The sequence below is a fragment of the Lissotriton vulgaris genome, chromosome 5 (genome assembly GCF_964263255.1).
Source record: "Lissotriton vulgaris chromosome 5, aLisVul1.2, whole genome shotgun sequence".
NCBI lineage: Eukaryota > Metazoa > Chordata > Amphibia > Caudata > Salamandridae > Lissotriton > Lissotriton vulgaris.
Window position 1 is genome coordinate 430605933 of NC_141693.1, and position 22189 is coordinate 430628121.

General features: G+C 45.5%; 1 protein-coding gene across 2 annotated transcripts in view; it reads left to right on the top strand.

Annotated features, from left to right (window-relative positions):
- Positions 1-22189, top strand: part of CHUK (component of inhibitor of nuclear factor kappa B kinase complex) — a 659325-nt gene that overhangs the window by 386541 nt on the left and 250595 nt on the right. For both annotated transcript variants that reach the window (XM_086921838.1, XM_086921837.1), the window contains exon 10: positions 2438-2632. In XM_086921838.1, coding sequence (XP_086777964.1) covers positions 2438-2632 — 195 coding nt within the window. The remainder of the gene's footprint in view (positions 1-2437; positions 2633-22189) is intronic.

Consider the following 22189-nt stretch of genomic DNA (forward strand, 5'->3'; position numbering starts at 1 on the left):
ATAGAAATCAATAATGGCTATCAGTATGCAGACAACAGCCCTTAGTGGTGGTTAGATAAGCTGTAATGTCCTGTGTACTGTGCTGCTGAGTTACCCCATGCTGATGCGCTTCCATTACTGTGAATCCACTATAGCCTTAGACGGCCATTAAAGGCCCGCTCCAGCATTAAAGGCCCAAGCCAAAGGCAAGGGCCTTTAACAAGGGAGCAGGCCTTTAATGGCCGTTAGAGCCTGCTATGGAGGGCTCTAAGGCTATTAGAATATTCTGCCCCTACAGGGCAGAATGTTCTAATGAGTAAAAACAAATGCCTCTCCAAGCCGGAGGGAGTTTAAATCCCCATGGGCTCTAGAAGGCCTTTGTTCACAGCAGCAGCTGTTAACAAAGTCAAACATTTGAATGCAGGAGCTCCAGGCTTCTACCAGCAATTAGATGCGCAGAACACTCCATTGTTTTCAATGGAGCTCCCAACATTCCAGTGTTCTAATACATCTTTGTACACCAATGCATAGATGTTACAACATCATAAATAAAACTACAGAGGATACATATATATTAAAAGAGTCATATGATATTGAAGCTATAGCAAAGTGTGAATCATACCAACCCCCCACCCCTGCCCCCCCACCACTACTACAACACCCGCTCTTACCCCACCTCACCTACATAGCCAGAGATTAAGATGTAATCGAATATAAGGTGGGGCAACGTCTTGTGCTTTTTCTTACTGTTATTATAAGCTGAAGTGGTGGTAATGACTTTGTATTATGGTTGGTTGATACATAAGTCAATAAAATTGTAAAAAAATATATAATCATATATTGAATGAATTGAGTACAAGGAGTAGCGCTGAGTAAGGGATATTGATAGTATTTATATGTTTACAATAGGGTACGTTGGAGGGTAAGGGTTTGGACTAGGTTTGGTGTTAGGATTCGGGGTAAGCGGTATTCCTGGGTTTGGTGACTCCGGATAACGAAAATACTGGCTCATTTTCTGGCCATTGCAATTAAGGCTATGTCGTGACATAAAACCTCCAGATAGCTTTGTACCAAGAATAGCTCCCATAACAATGCTGTGCTTTGATTCTTTTTGTAAAGTTAAGGCGCGTCTAAGGATGTGCACCTAAGTGACACTCTCTAGGGCTTGTGGGGTTAAAGATTTCTCAATGGCTTAGCTGGAATTGGGAAGCCCCTAAATAATTTGGTTGCTGTCACCTAGTGATGTATCAGAGATAATATCACCGCTTTCGTGGGACAAACTAGGGCTACTGGGTTGATTGAATTGTTTCTCTGAAGAATCTGATCAGGGCATTTGACCACATTTTTCTCAATAACTTCCTTGAAGTTGTGCAAATGGGCGGACGCAGCTGTTAAACATGACTGATCATCCACACGTACTCTTTTGGACATTAAGAGAAGCATGCATTGGTTGCAGTTGCCTCCATTGCACACTTAATAGGTGTATTTCGTACTGTGAAGACTCCAAGAGAGTCTGTTCCCAAACATTTTACCAAACATTCTATCAGCTCTTTAGTATGATGTATGGTTTGCCAAGGTTACTTCAGAATAGCGTACATTTGTGAGCTGGCCTTCTGGAGGACTTATACCACTTGTGAGCATTGTTCTTTTTCTACTTTATCAAAAGCTGGACTAAGAGTAGCTAAATCAATTGCAAATTCAGATCGAGGCAGAATAACTGTTCCTCTTTAGAGTTGCAGCAACACAGGATGAAAAACCACATTAACAAAGCTTTTAACAGCCATGCCTCACTAGAACTATTTAATTTAAATGAAGAGGTGCTGTGTTTAACAGTTTATTAGAGATGCTCCATTGTCTTGGTTCTAACCACACTATAAAGAGTAGTTGCTTGAAAAGACACTTATCTACTTACCTCATTAACATGCTGTCTTTAATTTAAACCTTCTTCCTCCTTGCCTTTCAATGGTCTGAAGTGCCATTCACTCCTTGCAAGCCATAATGTTGTAATAAATTTAAATGGATTGTCAACACTGGCTGGTCTTGATGGCCCCATTAACTTCAATATTCTCTCATCACTGAAATTGTAATCAGGGTAATAGTTTTCAAAGCAAAGCACTTGTCTCACGTCTGATATGTTTACCTTTAAGAGCACTGTTACTGCTGTAAAGACTTCTCTAACCTATGAATGCCTCTGAATTTTTGATAGTGTTTGTGCTTTGTATTTAATTTATAACTAAATAATAAAAGTATTGTAGCGTGAGACACTCTTCTTTAGGGGGAGGTGAGAATAGAGAGAGCATGTGTGGATATTGGCGGGTGAAAGGAGACTGGATGATTGTTTCTGATGTCATTATGGTAGTGCCTAAGAAATATCAAAGTAACAAATATTCAATAATTACAACTGAAGTCTTTTCAGGCACACACTATATTATGCTGTATTAATTATGATCTCTTCTAGATAGTGCACATCCTGAACATGACTTCTGCCAAGATTCTATCCTTCCCCCTGAAGCCTGACGAAAGCCTGCACAGTCTGCAGTCTCGGATTCAGCAAGAGACTGGGATCAGTGCCTGCACACAGGAGCTGCTCTTGGAAATGGGTGTATCTCTTGACCCTCGTAAACCAGCCTCTCAGTGCGTCATTGATGGAGTGGTGAGACCCTTATGTTTTTGGCTTAGTGTCACAGTGCGTGCTTCTCTGTTTGGTTATGATTGACAATGCCTACCCTGTTTCAGCATGTGCCTACATACTTGAATTTGTAGTGCTATCTAATGTGATGGCCTAATCCAAACTTCTTTGTGGCAGTGTTTTTTTTTTTTTTTAAAGTTTGCCAGTGAACCAAGCATTAACATCTCCATCCAGATACTACTTGCATGCTATGTTCCATTCTGTAGAACGTCTTCAAAATATAGACTTGTCCTAGAAATAGTGTGAATAAAAGTGTCTATAGGTAATGACTTGCTTACAGTACGCGCTTACCCCGGTTCCTGTTCTCTTCATCAGCCTATTGCAGAGAAAACTTACGTTTGGTTAAAAACACTAAACAATAATGACTCCTGTCAAGTGGGGAGCTTAATATATTCACTGAAGTCTCGAATTCATGCCAGTGACAACAATGATTACCATACTAAAACCAGGATCGGATAGAGACTTCTAGCCGCAGATTCCTAAACTTAGAATATCCCTAGGCGTCAGACTGGATCTGGAATTTTTTTGCAGCAGCACCTCTGAGCTCCGTGGGATGGGGCACATGACCCCGCCCTGACGTCGGCCACGTACTTGACATCAACAAGGTCATATAAGTCCCTCCGGGGCGCTTACGTCAGTTTCCTTCTTTTCCGAGTGCAACGCAGATCTGGAGTGAGCGGTACCTCTGGCCTGTTTTCAGGCCTCCTTTTTGACGCTACGCGTCAGTCACAGTGTGCGATGCCTTTGGGCTTTAAAACTTGTAATTCCTGTTTGCGGCAGATGTCCGCGACGGACCCGCATCTTATTTGTATGTGGTGTCTGGGCGAGCACCATGACTCCACAGACTGCGAAGCCTGCTTCTCTCAGCACGGCTGTCCTGGTCGGAGTCGTCTCGCCCCCTGGCCTCTTCATCAGCGGCAGGTCCCTCTACTGTTCTGTTCCGCCGTCTATCGCCCTCTGTGGTCCGGGACCATCGTTGGCCACTTGGTGAGTCGAGGCGCTTGACACCTCCCCTTCTTCTGTTGTCCGGGACACTGGTTCCCAGAACATTATGGATGTGCGCTCCCGACAGTGGCCCCCCCTCTATCCCTTTCCGGGTGTGGGGGTGACTCAGGCCCAGATGGAGGCATATGCTGCAGCTCTGCAGACCTTTGTTGGGTCCTCTCCCGTTCCTGGGGCATCCACGGGCCTCCGCTTCTTGTTGGATCTCCTACGGACTCGCCGACGGGTACGCCCCCAGCGCCAATAGAGCCTTTGCCCCCCAGAAACGTCGGAGATGTAGTGTCGTTAGGTCGCTGCCTGGATGGGTCCCCCTCTACGGTCCACATCGAGTCGTTAGGGATCCCTGTGGCACCGCAGGTGGTTGCTGGTGCTCATAGCCCTGCCTTGAGCACACCCCGCGCTACTGGGCAGGTGTCCGCCTCTCTGGTGCCGGGGTCGGCGCCATACCGGTGCCGGGGTCTGCGCTGTACTGGCGCCTGAGGCTCGTCTCCCCGGCTCCGCCTAAGCTTCTTTCTCTGGAGTCGGAAACTGTCGTGGATGAGGCTGCGTCGGGGCGACGCCGAAGCTCTCCTCGCCGGCGCCTTCTCCTTCTTTGGAAGGGGAGCTTGTCATAGTTTCGGCACCGGACGGCTTCGACTCGACGCCAGATGCAGCCATGTCGACGTCTGACGAGGAACGATCGGCGCCCACACACATTGTTTTGGCGCTGCGTCGACACAGAGTTGTGGACTCTTCTCTAGAGGCTTCTGGAGAGAGTTTGGCGCCGCCCATTTGCCCGGCGTCGGCGGAGGTATTGTTGCCGGTGCCCCCCTTGGAATTTGTGGAGCCTCCTCAGGAGCTCCCAGATCCCGCAAGCTCTTCGCCTCCCCGGGAGCCCTATCAGGATCCACATTCTTCAATGGGGCTCCCTTACGTGGGGCTTTGGTCACACCCTCCGTGTCTTTTGAGGGTCAGCTTACAACCGTCCCCCACTGATGAGCTGTTGTCCCCTCCGCGGAGAGCTACCGAGGCTGGTGTGGCTTTTTTGAGAGTGGTCTCATTGGCCACCCGCATTTTAAACATGCACCCCCCTTCTGCCCCTTTGTCTGTGGACCTCTTGCTTGAGGTCCTTCACCGTGGGTCTGGGAATGTGGAGCCGCTTCTGTCCTTTGAGGCTTCCCTTTATGATGTCCTTTGGGTACCTGGGTCTGGCCTGTTTCAGGTGACCCGGTGGCTTGTTCAGTGTTGCACCGCACCGTCCTGCTCCACATGATCCTGTTTGTCTTTTTGTGCATCCTGATGCGCAGGGGTTTGTGTTGCAGACTGCCTTTCCTTCCCTGCACCCTCTAATGCTTTCTCCCTCTCTGGAGTCCAGATGGCTTGAGTGATGGGGTAGGAACATGTTTACATCCACTAATGCAGCCCTACGGTCCTAAAACACATTGTGTGTTTTGGTTCCGGCTACCTCTGCCCTGTGGGACTCTGCTTTCTACCACCTCTGAAGGTACTCACGCTGATCTCCTTCACCTCCTCCAGGATGACTGCAACCTTGCCAAATTCACAATCCGCTGAGCCTTAGATACTGCGGAATCTTTGGGCCCAGCTATGGCGGGCTCTGTTGCCTCAAGGCGTCAAGCTTGGTTGGGAGATAGCGTCTTCCCTGAAAATATCCGGGAGCAACTAGTTGACTTACCCTTTGATGGGGTTTTGCTGTTTGATGCTCACGCCGAGTCGGCGGTTCACCGGCTCCTTGCGGACTTTCGTCCTCCCACTTGGATCTTCTTAGGCCTATCTTCCATGGTGGTACTTTTTCATTTTGCATCCTTTATATGTTCTCTGTGGTTGATATAGCAGTAAGCCTTAAGTCTTCCTTTTTCTGTGTTCAAGGGTGATTACCCTTTTATTGGTTTCCATTGGATGCGTTTTGCTTTGAGCTGCCTGTTGGCCTGCTGTGGCTGTGGCTGTGCTCCACAGGTTGTTGTGTCTGGTCCTCTGACTGTGTTATTGAGCTGGTGGTTCAGCTCGGTAATGTCATACGGCTCGGAACTCATGTTCACGGGTTCAGTTAGTTACTGCGCTCCTTTGGCTTGGCTTATTGCCCTAAGAGGTGTTCCCCATTGTTGGGGTATGCATACTCCATGTGGAGTACCTGTATGCTTTGCTTATCTCACCTGGGCCTGGAGATCCTGTGGGCTCTATGCGTCGCCTGGTGGTCCGTTGTACGGTGTTCTATGTTGTTTCTTGGTGTCCTCTGCTTCCGCCATGGTCATGCTTGGGAGGTTTTATTGTGTCCTCTTCAAAACCGGCTCCTCCTTGCCCTTACTGTACTAGGTACTATCCGGCATGGACATGTTTTTGTTCCTGGCTAGTTCTGTTTCTACATATTTATATGTTTATACATTTCTGTATGCATGCCGGTTGCCTTGTTATTCCTCTTCCTACATCACCACCTCTTTTCAAGGCTGCGAGGGCTGGACCAATATCTCCATGTGTGGGGAAGCTTTTCTGAGTTGTTGCAGGTTGCCCATAGGCTCCTCCTTGCGTTTGCTTACTTGGGTGATTTACCTATTTGACATATGCTCTCTTTTTACTGTCGACGCTGTAAGTGTCTTTTCTGGGGTGTTGGTCTCAGATTCTGAGGCTCTTCCCACCATTCGTTAAACTTGGCGTTTTTTGCCATTTCCTTCTGCTATGCCTTTTTTCCGCATTTTCACATACTATTCTTAAGGCTACGCCCGCGGGGCAGCTCTTCTGATAGCAGTGGTTCTATCTACTGCCTGCAAGTCTATATTGTGGGTTGTTTCTCACTTTAGCTTCATACTGCCCGGTCGGGCACTCTTATGATTCTTGTGTAAGCCACTTTATGGTCTCTAAAACCATTGCCTGCTGCATGTTTCTTCCTCCTTCAGCAGGTTTAGCATTGATGCTAATTGCCCCTAATTACCCTTTTTTAGGGACAGTGGGTGCACTTAGCATGTTTCTTGTCCCGCCGGCTAATCCAGACGCTTTACTCTGGTTCTAGCTCTTGCCTTTGGGATCTTGACACCGACTCCTTCGACTTCCTTCTATAGTCTAGTCTGTTAGGCTCTGGTTGCATCTCTTCAAGTTCATTTCGACCTTGGGTCGGTATACTTATTGTGCCCCATTAAGCGGAGAGTGGTCTCTCTCTCTTCTCTCTTCTCTCTTCTCTCTTCTCTCTTCTCTCTTCTCTCCTCCTCTCCCCTCTCCCCTCTCTCCTCTCTCCCCTCATGCGTTCTACTTGTCATTTTTATACGGGTATGGTGTAGCGCCATTCTGGCGTTTTTAGGATATCTTCTATCCTGTTATTTTTGCTCTTTCGAGATGCTTGGGTTGCTCTCTGGCTGTTCCGCCACACCTCAAAACAAATATATAGGGTCTCAGACTCTTCACAGCATGTTTAAAAGTCCGGGCCTCAAAAAATTTACTCGCTCAGTAGCTATGTCAAGCGCATTTCTTCCAGGACGAACCTGTTTTCAGGCCTTTTTGACTGGACTGGCGTGTGAGCTCTGCCGCTGTTCTAATCTGAGTTTACTGCAGCTAATGTAGTCCCAGGGTCTAGAAAGCAGCAGGGTGAAATTTTGTTTGAAAGCACAAAAAATGTGGGAAAGCAAAGGTGGTTATTGGCTGTTTGCAACTCTGGCTTGAGGCTTAGTTGCAATCAACCAATCCGATGGCAGCTATCATTTGTGCTCTTTTTCATGGATATAGTGTATAGTTTAACGCTTCTGATTGGCTGAGTACAATGGGCTACAATGGGATATACAGCCCGAGAAGCGTTTAAACTGCTTTGCCAGCACCTGCATTGGTATTTCCAGATCTGTGGTGGCAGCGAACTGACTGGGCACAGTGGAGTGCCATATTTCAGTTGTGCCCCACTTCATAAGTGGCCACTTCTCCAGCAGCAAGCCATGCACAGGAGCAGGTAAGCTGGCACGGGTCACTCTCCTCCTGGGCCACAAGACACTCGTAGCAGGTTCTCTGTAGCTCCAGAGGGCACGAGCTGCGATGTAGAGTCGGAACAGGATGGAAGTGTGACAAGCTCTTTCACTGGGAATGAAGTGATCATATAGCTGTTTTGTTAAAGTTACAAAGGCCATAGGTGGGATGAGCATTCACAACACAAATTGCTGAAGCAGAGGAAATGGAATGGGTGTGGTTGCAGCTACACCTTGGTGAAAGCAGGGAATGGCCGGAGGCCTGCAGGACCTTCTTCCACACAGGAGACAAGTGAAGCTGAGCTGAGAACTAGTATGTCCTTTCAATTAATTGTGCTAACTGATATCCAACCGACTGCCAAATGCGAAAGAAATGAAAAAGATAACCCTGTTCTATATGTGTTAATGCCCATGTTTAGATTACCGGACAACTCCTTGCCACAGACGAAGCAACAATCCAGTTCAGAGCTTTCCTGTAACAGATCCTTGTTCTCCGGTATTTCAGCTTAATCGGACCAACTGATATGAACCAGGACTACAACTGCCAGGATGCACAATTAAGTGAAAATTGAGCACCAGACTGCTACCTGCTTTGTGTCGTGGAGTTACCTGAAATTCTTACTGCAGCTGCACCTCCATAGGGCACCTTGGTGGCATTGAGCATCGCAGAATTCCATAATTGCACCTAATGAACAAAGTGAAATGCATGCTGGACCTTATTCAGCATACTTGTAGCAAGCTTTATCAACTATGCTTTTCCTTGCGATAATTGTTTAAAGCCTTGTATATGCAATTATACTTCGATTTATCCCTTTGGTCTTTGGGACCAGACTGTTTGGTTATCCATATCATAATATCCCTTGACTTGAATTTTATGACGCAGTGCATTCTGGTAGCTATAAGGTTTATTTGACAGGTGCGAGCTTTACAAGGAAAGTCTCTAGCTGGACAAGATGTCTGCAATGGTGTGGGAGCCAACAAATTAACTGGAAGAGGGCGTGACAAAGCCAGGATGGCTGCACAGCATTGGAGCTCCAGCTGTATCGGCCTGCAACTTTGCTACAATAAGCCCCAACACACATTCACCCCCATCCTAAACATGGAACGACACCCCATTTTCCTGCAGGGTATGCATGGTGGTGTTTGTAGGCGATTGGCGCAGTGATGATGGCACGGGCAGAGAGTCTGCAAAGGGAGAGAGACAGCACATGGCCCGGCCTGCACCTCGGAGGCCACCTCAGGCTCAACAGGCTGCCTAGCTCTTTTTTGCTGTGGAGGACATTCCGCAACTGCACCACCGGCCTGATAACACCCATTACCATGCTGACACTGACTGGCCTGCCTTGATCCAACTGGCCTGCAGTGAGCCATCCGGGCGGCGGGCATTGACGCCTCGCGGGCCTCATTGGTGGTGAGCGCACATCCCGGCTGCCAACTAGACTGGAGTTTAATGTACCCAACGCCTCTCCCCCCTCACACCACAGTGGTGTAGCTTGCACTGCGTAGCTTGCAGAGGGGCCTCTGGCTCACCCAGTCACCTGTCTGCTTTCGTGACCCTGATGGACTGCAGGGCTGTCTGAGCCTCCCAGGGTGCCCCAGTGCCTCTTTGCCTAGACCTCTGCTCCTCTGCCTTGGTGAATGTAGCTGCTCAAAAAGCTGGTTGCTCCCAGCTCACAGGCTCCCCCCCCCCCGACACCCCATTTTGGGGCTTGAGTGGTAAACTTCCTCCTCCTACGCCATCTTGCCGATCTGGGTCCGCATTGCCAATGGCTCAACTGAACGCTATGCGGTGAGGGGTGAGTGTACGCCATATAGTGCTGAGTGCCACCTCTGATGGTCCTTCCTGACCCGTACTTAGCTGCGCTGCCCGACTGGCATGCATCTACCTTTCTTCACATGTACCTGGTTGGAACATGTTCTCATACTGCTGGTAATACTTACCATGGCATCGCCTTGGCCTGTTGCACTGCCTCTTTGACGGCCTCCTCTTCACATGTGATCTAATGGCCCCCGTCTACACCTGCATCACTCATTGCAGACCCTGCAACACTTCTTTGTCACCACTGGTGTGCCGGTGAACCACTATGTAACTGCCCCTGCTGGTAAATTTTTCTCTGGCCGCAACTTGTCACATCCTGGTGATATACCTGTGCTGCCCCATTTTGCCTGCACACCTCTCCAGTCCGGGTATGAGGTGACCCTAAATAGTGGAAACTGACCTTTGGTAAATCATGGAAGGTAGACACTGAAGTCTGTGCCCATGCCCGACCTGGGGGGCGCTGGGCCTGAGCATCGGGTGGGCACTGATGCTATAATGGCGGAGATTAGGTCAGGCTTCCGAGCCATTGACCATACGTTCTACACGCTGTCCGGGTTTCTGGATGCAATGGATGCGAGATTAGACAAACCCGACACAAGACTGGATGCTACTGTGGACAGAATATCTGGCCTTGAAGATGGTGCCAATAAAACCTCGAAAAGTTTGGAGCGATTTGAGCGCCCATTAAAATCAGTTGCCATCAAGAATGAAGATCTTGAGGCTTGGGGGCACTGCAGCAACATACGCAAATTCGGGGTCACGGAGTTCACAAACACTGGCCATCTGGACCTGTTTGTGTAATGCTTGCTTACCAAATTGCAGGGAAGGCCGAACTTCACTCCTACGTTATGGTGGGACAAGCCCACTATTCATTGGGTGCTCGCCTTGTACTGGTCAGATCCCATGGCCTATAATTGCAAGGTTGCTCAATTTTAGAAATCGGGACACTGCTCTCCGACTGGCCCGGGAGCAGGGCCTCCTACAGTGGCAGGGCTCACCTACCGCTCTGTTCTCAGACTTCACTGTGGCGTTCCAGGAGGCTTGCCGCAAATTCATAGTTGTCAAGATCAGTCTTCGCAAGCTGGGACTTCGCTATGACATGCTCCACCCTGTCCCGCTCCGAGTGGACATAGGCAGTAAAACACACTTTTCTGATAGTCCGGCGGATGCTCAAGAGTTCTGCAGACAGCATGCGCGGAACCACAGGCCATCATGACGATAAACCCCAGAACACTCTCAAATCTGACTTACACTTTAACACCAGTGCGGATTTGTTCACTACATGATGAACTTCCGGTCCACTTCGGGGGTCCTTCACAATGTTTTGTGTGCTGATTTTTCTCACCTTGCTACACCACATGGCAGCACTTTCTGTAGCCTTTCTCAATCCTGCTGACACGGACCCATTAAAACCAGCCGTTCATGAAGTCTGTTCATTAATTGGGCGTCCAGCTGCTGCCTTGCCACCCTCAAGTGGTATATACTGTCATGTTGAATGTTTGTGTTTTTCTTTTCCCTCTGGTGTGGGAGGGGGCAGGGGGTACTAGACCCCTGTAATTTGTTTCATTAGTGTTTCTCTACAGTACATACCTCTTAATCCCATTTTGTACAACACTCACATCACCTTTATTCCCAGCAACTAATGGTGCCACCGAATATTCCTGAGCCGTGTTGTGTGAACATTACATTCCAGTATTGGAACATCAGGTGCCTGAATAACCTGCGAAAGGACACACCGGTTCTGTAATATTTGTCACGGCGCAAAGATCGCCTTTTTACAGAAGATGCATCTCTCACCTGGGAGTTCTCACACATTTGTATCCTCATGGGGCCCACACCGCTTCTATTCCTACTATGGCATATACTCACGGGGTGTCTGAATCCTTATTCACAGAACACTCCCATTTCATCCTACTGCCTCCATTTTGGATGTGGAGGGCATATATGCGCTGGTGACTGGGACGCAGGCGGGACATAGTGTGCTACTTGCCAATATTTATACCCCTAATGTGGACTCCCCTGAGCTCTTTCACACTTTACATGCGCGTATTGGGAGCCTGACCTTGGACCACATTATTATGAGGCTATTTTAAACTCCTACTAGATCCTCAATTAAATAAATACAATAACTGAAGAGTTAAGTCACGAGTGTTGAGTCTTTGCACTAGCAGAGCCCTGAAGATAGCTGGGCAGTAAATAATTGCAGCAAAGGTGTTTTTAAAATGTACGCATGTGTTTATTTCTGCAACAAATGCCCGTTTCACCTTAGGGCATCACATTATTAGTATTATAGATGGAGCAACATGTTGTAAAATCAAACACGAGTGAGGTTTTTGTTCAGCTCACATACTGAATGCATGTATTTGAAGGTACCCCTATGAAAATACACTGTTTCTACATAGATGTTTTTAGGTCTCGCGACCTATCAATGCGCGCATGCGCATTGAGCGGAGCGAGAATTCAAGTGCTCAAAATGCTCGTCAAACCAAGGGCTTTTTTGTGCGGTTTTCTTTGAGTTCACGTGAATCACGTGACCAAACAAGCACGCGCATCAGCCTCCCTCCCTCCTAATTGCATTTTTTCACAGCCGCACAGCACATCAAAGGGCTTCTCCCAGCATGTGCTGTGCGGCTTCTCCTCCCCTAATTATTCATGGCTGGCTGGTGGCCGGCCGTACTTTCAGTTTCCCGGCCGCTCTTGTTTGATACTGACATAATAGTTTTTTTTTACTTCCCTGTTAGAGGATGTTGTTCTCATTAGCCACCCCTCTGACTACGCCACCACACCTACTGATTCCTCCTCAGTGCCCTCCAGATCACTGTTCCTATACGTTCTCTTTAATATCCTTCGGCCACTCGGTTTATCAACCCAAACATCTGCTGCCTGCCACCCTGGAGTGGGCGAGATTTCACCGCCGCAACATTAACGCAGAGTTTCACAACACCAGTCTATCTCAGTCTGCTGATGGCGCCACAGGGTCAAATAAACAGCTCATGAACTCATGAAATGCCCTAATAACTGGAAATGCTTTCGAAAGCATCCGAGTAGTATCATGCACTGAACCACTGTCATCGCACGTAAATTAAAACAGGAACTCGCACGGGAAATTGCACAAAATACTGCTTTCTTCACACTGAAAAGACAGGCAAGGTCCGTAATCTGATGTATAGTTGCCACGGCACAGGTGCCAAGGGTTTACTGCGACGCAAGCACACTTCGTAATGAATGCACAAACAAATGTAACATCAAATGTACAACCCCCACCAATCTCCACACAACACCAAAAGATGTGAGGGGCATGAGAGGGTTGGAGCTCTGATTAAATACATCAGAAAATAAAATGTTTAAAAAACAAACATTTGAACGGCCAATTGATTTCGCCCTTGTGATAAAACGGCTTTGCAAACAGTTTTTTTTTAACCCCGATGCTATCCAGCAGGATTAAAGTTTTTTTAAAGCATTTGATAAGGCCACCTGCATCATGTTGTTGGTGAGCCCACCACCTACGTGCGTGCCTACAAAATGACCCAGTCACTTTTTAATCTTTCTTTTCAGTTACCGATCCAAGTTCTGGATAGAAAAAAAACACGCATACGTTTTTTTTCTTCCAAATAAAGTGAGGGGGGGGCACAAGCAACAGGGGGCCTAGAAGCAACACAAGGAAGACGGGGAAAATGAAAACAACGTAGGGAGGGAGGTGTAAGCAACACAGTGGAGAGTAGAACAGTAGGCGAAACCAACACATATGGAGAATCAAAATGAATGTTTGGGGTGGGGGGAGACACAACACGGAATGCGTGGAAAGGTAATGGGGAGAAGCACGTGGGAGAGTAGCAGGCAGGAAGACGCACTTCGGCAACAATGAGCAACACAAGTGCAAAAGGGAGAAAAGTACACGAAGGAGACTGCTTGAGGACACCGGCACCTCATGGAGTGCTTAAATGGATTTAAAAAAATGGAGCAGAGTCTTTTGAACTCACTATGGGTCTGATTTAGGTTTGCTTGAGTTGTGAAGCATTACAGTGGTTTACAGATTAGATTTGTTGCTCACCAGGTACACTGTTATTACCAGTATGTCCTAGTGAACTTGTAATTGAGTTCTCGTTCTGTAACCATGGCAGAATTTTACACAGTGGGGAATACCAGTCTTTTTCTATATATATTTTTTATCTTGTAATTTGTTTCTGAAACTACGTTATTATGCCTCGGACAGCAAAGCACTGTATTATGTGCTTATGTAATGGAGTAGTTTAGTTGTTTCTACAAGTGACACTGTTAATCAAAATAATGACAGGGTATGAGTGTCTACACTTTACGAGTCATTTTGCAGCTCAAAACTGTTGTAAAAGTACTCCTAAATGCCATTGCAAACTCCACATACAAATAGAAATGTGAAAATGTGATACATGGTTGTGGTACACACGTGCAGTATGTCATAAAGGTACAACATGTGTAGGGATTCTCGTACTTTCATAAAACTTAAGTAGGTTTAAAAATTGCACCCAAGTGTGAAATTGTCTTTTTTCATTTGACTCTCCAAGTGGCCCCAAGTCTAGTCAAGTGAGGATTCTTTTTCACTTTGTATGTCCCTGATTTTGCACAAATCGAAACATTACAGCGTAAATACACTGAACATAATCTTCACAAAAGTTATTTACAAAAGTTTAAGCTATTGCCATCATAAATTACAATAACTTTTAAGTATTAGTTATTAAAAAAAATTAAAAGCCATTGTTATTTGTATTATCAATACATCTAAGTCACGTAAATACAACACATATTGCATTCCAAATGCTATAGGTGTCACATTTGCGAAAGTTAAAACTATTGGCATTGTAAATGACAAAGCTATTAATTTCACTATTTTCAAAACCAACACATAAATAAAAAAATTGTCATTTACAATACCAATAGCTCAAACTTTCCTAATGCGAGACCTATTGGCAATGCCAGTGCATATTTTAGAACGAGCCTAGCGGCAGCGCGCATGCACTACACACTCTGCGAGGCTTGCAGTAATAAAGTATGGATTGGAAGACTCGCCTTCTCTCCGCCCATACTTTTCATTGGCTGGTGTCATTGTCCTTGGTTAAAGCTGACTTCGATTCATAATGAGGCTTGTTAGTCCCTCCTTGTTACCGCCCTGTTCCCATTTGGTTCCGCCCATGTGGACTCTATCTTTTACTGTGTCCTAACTCGGAAGCATTCATTACCAGCTCCGAGAACTATTTTCTTCATTAAGTGACACAGCATGCACGGGGTGTTAGCTTTGGTAATGGCGGCCGCTTTCTAACCTAATTTGCATTTCGTTTTCTGTTTTAAATTTTTTTTTAAACTTTAATACGGAGCATAGTGCCCGCTTCAGGGACACGCGCTCAGTTAAAAAAAAAATGTTTTTGGACCGCGCTTGGTTTATTCATTTTTTAACCAAACTGGAAATCATTGTCGAGAGGAAGGGTACGTTGGCAATTTTGCTAGATTACGGTTAATGTTTTTCATTTCGTGGTACATGTTATAAAGACTTACGCCATATATTAGAAATCGCTGAAGTGCACTTACAGGTATTTTGTGGGTGGTGCATGAAGTAGTTTATATTTGATATGCTTTACAGAACGACCGGGAGAGCAGGAGGTTGGTTTGCCATTGTTTTTAATGTTTCACAATTGTTTCCAGCAAAATAAAGATTGAACATGCTGGTTTCTAGATACGGCTATTTTCAACTGTATAAGCGTTTCGGTGATAAAAGTCACTGTAAAATAAATGTTACCTACGCAGTGTAAAAATAATACTGTGCATACAACTCGATAATGTTTTGTGAACTAGTGTATGGTTCGTTCTTCAAATCTTCATATTTTACTCCGTTCACTCACAAACAAGTGGGACTATCATATAGATCGACTTTTAGGCTGCTTGATTTGAGGTGAATGAGTCGTACTTAAACTGTAGGTTGTATTTTGGGACAATTAATCTGGAGCAAAGTTTAGCTGTCCTATATATACATCAACATTAAATAACTCCTCTTCACAGTATGCCTTGACACTTAGCGCTGAACAAATGATAACGTAACGAACTGACCTCAGACTGTGAGACTTTACAGTTGGCCTTAGTCACACAATTTACTCTAACTCCTTTTCAAGCAATGTATTTCAACATGGATTTGCAACTTGCGTGTCATTTTTAACTGAACATTATAATGTAGCCCAGTTCCCACTACTGGGAAACAGTGTATTATCCCCCCTCATGGAGCGACACGCATTCTCTCTGCAGCTCTACTCCTACATCGGATGCATCAGCTGCACATCAAATGCCATTGTCCGCCCCCCCCCCCCCCCCCCCCCCCTCCTTACTCTCTAGCAATGGGAGGTTGCTCAGCTATTCCGAGACCTGGACGGCCTAGTGCCGCTCAGACAAGTTCAGCCCTCGAAGCAGCTGAGCTTACCCGTCGTCTCCAGACAACAGGCCAGGCCTTTTCTGTGCAGCTTCAAGAATCGGTGGGGGAGCAGCAAGGTGTGGACTGGCACACACAGCACAACCTCAAGTGTAGCTCATCTTATTTCTGCTTAGGAAAGAAGAAACTAGATCTGGACAAAAGATATGTCGGGGTGTAAAGCTTGGACAAGGCACAGCCTTCCCCCTTCTTATACAGAGGTCATAGGAAAGCATAGCTACCAATTTTTCAGATTGCTTATGTATGGCATTTCTATGTTTTAGTGTGTTTATGTGTGACGTTTTAATGACTTATGTGTGACAATGTGAGTGACAGTTTATTGATAGTAGAACGAAGCGGATATGCTCATATAATAGGATACATTTTGGAAATGTCCAACATAATGCTGCAGAGGTCCGAATGTTTAGGCTAGGTCTCAATAGTACTAGAAATGTGGTTACTTTTTCAAATGCATGTAGGCTCTGTGTTTTTTATTGCTTCAAATGGAAGAATAAATAATCACATGTTGAAAAGCAGCAACACTCACCATTGAAGGAATTGTAAATATTAATGGAAACGATATCTGCCGGAAATTGTGCTATGCCTGGTATTTATGCCGAGAGCTAACTATGCCAATAAGCCAAAATCTATCCGATAATGTTTTCAACAAGGAGTTCAACATGTTTAGTTAGTCTGCATTCATAGGCCCAAGGCACGGATCATACTATGCAGATATCGCATTCTGTTCAAACAAGTCTCTGCGAGGCAGAGCTGCAAATCCCCACAGACAAAACCCTATTTTACCAGAACATGTTCCAGATCTAGTATGAACAATTATAATATGTAATTAGCTCTTTCAGACAGAAAATGTTAATTCAACCCCAAAACAACTTGATTGAACGAAAAATAGCATGATTAGAAGCCACACTCTCTAGCTTATGTTTTTAGAGCACATAGCTAGTCAAATGTCTTCCACAGACTGGATCCCTTAAATTTCAGATAAACTGTGTTCAGTGGGATAGTCTATGAGCTTAAGGTGTCTTTTCAGTCAGACATAGGCCTTGCTGAAGCAAAGAAAGTTGGAGCTCAGGAGCCGGTGACCATGACCACACCTCTCTGTGGTCTCTGAGCAGCAGCTGAATGCTAACACATTCATGTTAGCTTCTGGAATAATTTAACTGGATAGCAGGGCTGGGCTGGCAGTAGTGGGCATCAGGCATTTCCCTGGGAATTTGAAAGGGTGGGGGGGCTGTTTTTGAAGCAGTGGGGGCTGGTTTTGTTACATCGGGCCAGTTTTGCATCGGGGCTGCAATATCATCCCCCAGTGACCAAAACAGCAGCGCTTCAAACTTGCATCCCCCCACTACCCGTCGGGGGGCTGGTCCATCAAAATTGCCATTACTGCATTGGGTTCACAGTCTGGCCCTGCTGGATAGGGCCCAGCGTTAAACTTTAGTAGTGCTGTCGACAATCATCCGGGCGAGAGGAAAGCAGCTGTAACATGCATGACAGTTTGGGCACATGCAGTGATGCACCGAAATGACCTAATTTGTGTTAGTTTAACCCCCAATGCGTTATACTTGGCAGGCCTGAGAACGGGACGAGCAGAGGTAACAGGGCCAACTAAAAGTCATGCTAATATGCATCAGAAAAGAGAAACATGGGACAAGAGATAAATATGACACACAGGAAAGTAAGACCTTAGGTGATGTGAAAGTGAAGAGAGGCATCTCCTTCGACAAGACAGGAAAATTAGGCGGAACAGGAAAATGACACTACATTCACACGATCAACAGACAAAATAGAGACTGCAGGTAACTTGTTTTCCTATAGCGCCAGGTGCCAATGGCTTTCGCATATATAAGTGCTGTAAATAACATAGTTTACTGTTGACTAGAGGTAGTACAGGGGAGGTATCCTACAAAGAGACAAGGCATAAATAAAGAGGCATGAGTCCAAGAGATGTGACAGAAAAGGAACACAAGCCTGTGATCTAACAGAAAAACACTGAAGGCATAGGTGACTGAAAATAGTTCAGATCAGTTAGCAAAAAATCGGAGTATTTAAAAGGATTAACTAACAAGCAATGGCAAAGACAATAGGTCTGAGTTTATTTTGCTACATCATGCAGTGTTATCACTGAGCACGAAACAATGGAGGAGTTAGCAGGAGAGGTCTGTGGTTTAAGAGTTGTCCCTCATGTAATTTAATGCAAGCTTTGTAGTGGAGGTTTGAAGGATGCCTTCAGACAGCCAATATCATTAGGTAAAAGATGAATACTCTACTGGGTTGAGCTATGATGCGATTAACAAAGTTTCAAGTCAAGATACTGGTCAAAGAAAGCCAGTAGGTAGTAGAGGCTGAGCCAAAGCCCACTCAATATATTTTTAGCAATAAGTCTGTGGACAGCTTCATTGTACTGTCAAAACCCAGCCCTAAAAGCTACACCGCAAAAACTTTAGAAAGGTTCCCTGACGAGGCACATCGTAGCCAAGGGTAGAGAAGTTTTTCACAGTGCCTGTTTCTGGTATACAAAGAACTAGACTCCAGGGGGAGTTCAGGGAGGTATGGCTTGCGTGGATCCCCCAATGTTTTCCTACCCAGAATCCCCTGCAAACCTCAAACGTAGCAAAATAAATAAATAAAATTTTCCTCACATTTCTGACTGGGAGTACCGCACTGGCACAAATGTCCTACCACTCAGCATCCCCCTCAGTCTCCCGAGAAAATGATACCTTACTTGTTTTCATTATGTGAGAAAGGGCTACACGACTTCCACACAGTGACGTTCACAGTCCTACCAGATCTATTCTTCTTGGAGGACATTGTACTTTTCCTGCATAAGGGCGGGAGGGTGTGTGAGAAGAGCTTGTGCTGCTGACCCATGTAGTGCAGTCTATGATGTTGTATAAGCTCCAGAAAATCTTTTCATTTTACAAAAGCCACAACGGTTGCCATTGTCACTGTTGCTTTTTTATGTCACGGTCCATTAGCCATCTGATTTGCAAAAGAGAGCAAGGTTTTACCTACTAACATAAGAAAAAGGATGCTTGGCTTTACAGAACCATCCCTGGGTGGTGAGGAGTAGCAGACGATGCACACACTGATTAAAAAAAAATGGGGTTGCAGCTCCTATTGTTTTCCACATTCCAACAAAGACAAGGTGACATATTTGGAAACTCTAATGTGGATGTTATGAATAATTACAGAGTACTTGTGACCCACTCTGCCTAAATCCCCTATTGTCTGGCAGAGCTTCAAATGTAAGGGTTTGGTCTTAGGGGTGGGGAATATCTCAGAAGCCATGCTTCTTGAAGAAAGAACAATGCAAATCGGAACTCACAGGACTGCTAGTCTTGCAGAGTTCATAAAGGTTCTCCTTTGTGTGCAAAGGTATGTCTTCGGCAGGTAAATTTTGGCTAGTACAGTCTGGTATGGAGTTGCCCAATATATGACTGGCCCTGCCCCAGTCCTCCCAGTCACTGTGAAGGGCAACTGGTATAAAATTTACTGCAGCCCACCCTGAACTAGTAATCTGACACAAATCTTCTTATCCACATGAGCTATTAATCAGTGTTACTAGTATAAATGCAGCCACTTGTGAATGTGAGTAGGTGAAATGGCTCTCTTGTATGACTGAAGCCAGAAAAATGGACAAACGGGTGCTTGATGCTCAGTGTCAAACTTTTTTGAGTGGGTAACTAGTCATGCAGGTACTTGTAAGAGACCAGTTTGTGGCTCGAGTGTATTGATGTTAGGTCGAGTCGATAATTCTAGTCACTAGACCTTCAGGTCTATTAAGATTTTAAATATGTTTCAAGGCGTGTAAAAGGCCATACAAAGCCAATCTCTGTTAGTGCAGCAAAGTGTTGAAAAATCCTAAAACATGTGCCTCCACCACCAGATTGAGATGGGAGGCTTATTGACAACTGAAGCTACAGAGTTTTCTCTATGGTGTTGACTTCCAAAAAGGCAGCAAACACACTGGCCATCCTAAGCGGTTATGAGGTTCAAATGTGGCATAGAATCTCACCTCTTACATATTTAATTCCTAAAGAAAAAGAGAAGAAGCTGAGGCTTCAGCTTACATCACTGATGCAATAGTGGAGGTAACAAATGCGGTTTTATCGCTGCTTACAACAGGAGCTATGCTTCGGAGGCAAGCTGGCTTTAGGCCACTTTTTCTGCCCCAAATTGCAGGCAAAAGTGCTTGACATGCGTTGTGATAGAAAGAGCTTGTTTGGCAAGCATGAAGACAGTACCTTACAAAGCTTTAACCCTGATAAGCACCCCTGGTAGAAGCCGTGCAAAGAAGATGCACTCCTTCCACTATCTTTCATCGCTCCAGTCAATTCCAAGCTTATAAGAGAGATTATGATCTATACAGTGGACAAGGTCGACAACACTTTCCTTTCAGATAAACTGGTTATGACCAAAGCTGCTTATGAGGCAGAAGCCAAGGTTACAACAAGGTGGCAACGACCGCTCCTTAATTACCACAAACACAGAAGTACTTGCCCCACCATTCTAATGTTCATACAGGCAGTAGAAGGCAAAACTTCCTAGTTTGTCTCTGCATGGGCACAGATTATTACTGACTGCTGGGTGCTTCAAAATGTACAGTCTGGTCTCAAACTGAAATTCTTGGCACATCCTACCAATCATCCATCCAAGAAAGAGCACCTTCTGCACATAACATTCTACTTGTCTGAAAGGGGAGGTCGAGCATATGATCTGGGCTTCTATTCTATATTCTTCTTGGTCAAAAAGAAAACAAGTGAATGGAGACCTATCCTGAACTAATCAATGTTCCAAACAAAATCCTTTCTGATGTCTCTTTACAGGCAGTTCTTCTGTTGCTTCAATAAGGGATGTTACCTCCCTGGACTTACATTATGTCTTCTTCTATGTTGCTATACGCCCATGCCACTGTCAATTCCTCTGGTTCTCTGTGGCAGGGCAGCAGTTACATGGCCACATGCAGGAACTGTACTCAAGAGCCTTCCGGTTGGATGAAAAAGAATTGGTCCACATAAACATACTGGAGCCAAGAGCCATCGGGCAAGGACTACGAACATTCTTGAAAGACTGGCAGACCAAGTTGTTTTAGTAAGTACAGAGCGCACAACCTCTGTTAGTGGGTTGCTAAGCAGAGGGGCACAAGGTCTCGTTCCCTTTCATAGGAGTTCAGTTGCTGTCGGCCTGGACTATGTATAACAGGGTGGATATTTCTTTGGAACACCTTCCAGGATTCCAAAACGACCAGTAAGATGCACTCAATCATTTACTGTCAGGCTGCAGCAAGTGGGAACTTCACCAGGATCAGCTGCAATGTATGTTTAAAAAATGGGGTCATTCAACTCTAAACCTTTTTATTTTCTACCCAGCAGAACAAAAAATGCATGCACTACACCCGTAATTATTGGGCACTGGTTTCAGGGAAGTACTGTTTTGCTGACCTGGTAGAGTGTCTCCACTTACCCCTTGCAACTTTTCCCCTCATTTCTAGAGTGCTGAAAATGACAAAGAAAGACCACCTCTCACCGATACTTATATGCCCCATAGTGACTGCTCAGATTCTGATATGGCAACCTGTTGACCGTCTGTCCCATTATCCACTAATACAGGTCAATAACCATCCTGGGCTTCTCTCCAGACACAACATACAGCTCCTCCAACACTATCTGAAATCATTAAACCTGACAGGTTGGGTCCTCAACACTTAACAGTTTGGCCTTCTTGATATTCCTGCGGACAGCAGATACATTCTGGTACAAGGACAAGCATCTGTAAAATGTAGACTTACAATGCTAAATGGAAGCACTTCTGTGTCTGGTGTGCAGGTAGAGGCTCTAACCCTATCCCGATGCAGCCACATCTAGTACTACTTGCAGTCACATCTAGTACTGCTGTACTTACTGCACCTAACCCAAGAAGGTCTCAAATACTCCTCAGTCAAAATTCACTTGACTACATTATTGAGATACAGGATGTCAAACAACGTCATTGTTCTTTCTGAGGATCATCAAAAAACTCATGAAGGGCCTTGCTAGGATTTTGCACTGGTTAGGCGTCCTCCAGTTACATGGGAGTTGAATACAGTGCTTGGTCAGCTAAAGCTTTCTCCCTTTGAGGTGATGCGTAGAGCACATCCCAAGAAATTGTCATGGAAAACAGTATTACTTCTAGCTCTCATCTCACCAGGGAAAGTAGGATTGCTTCTAGCGTTTGCTTTAAAAAATGCCTTCACTTCAGTCTATTTTTACTCTGCTCACCAACCAAGGTACTCTTGGACTTTCACCCATCAAATTTGCCAATCTCTGCTTCTTTTTTGCAAT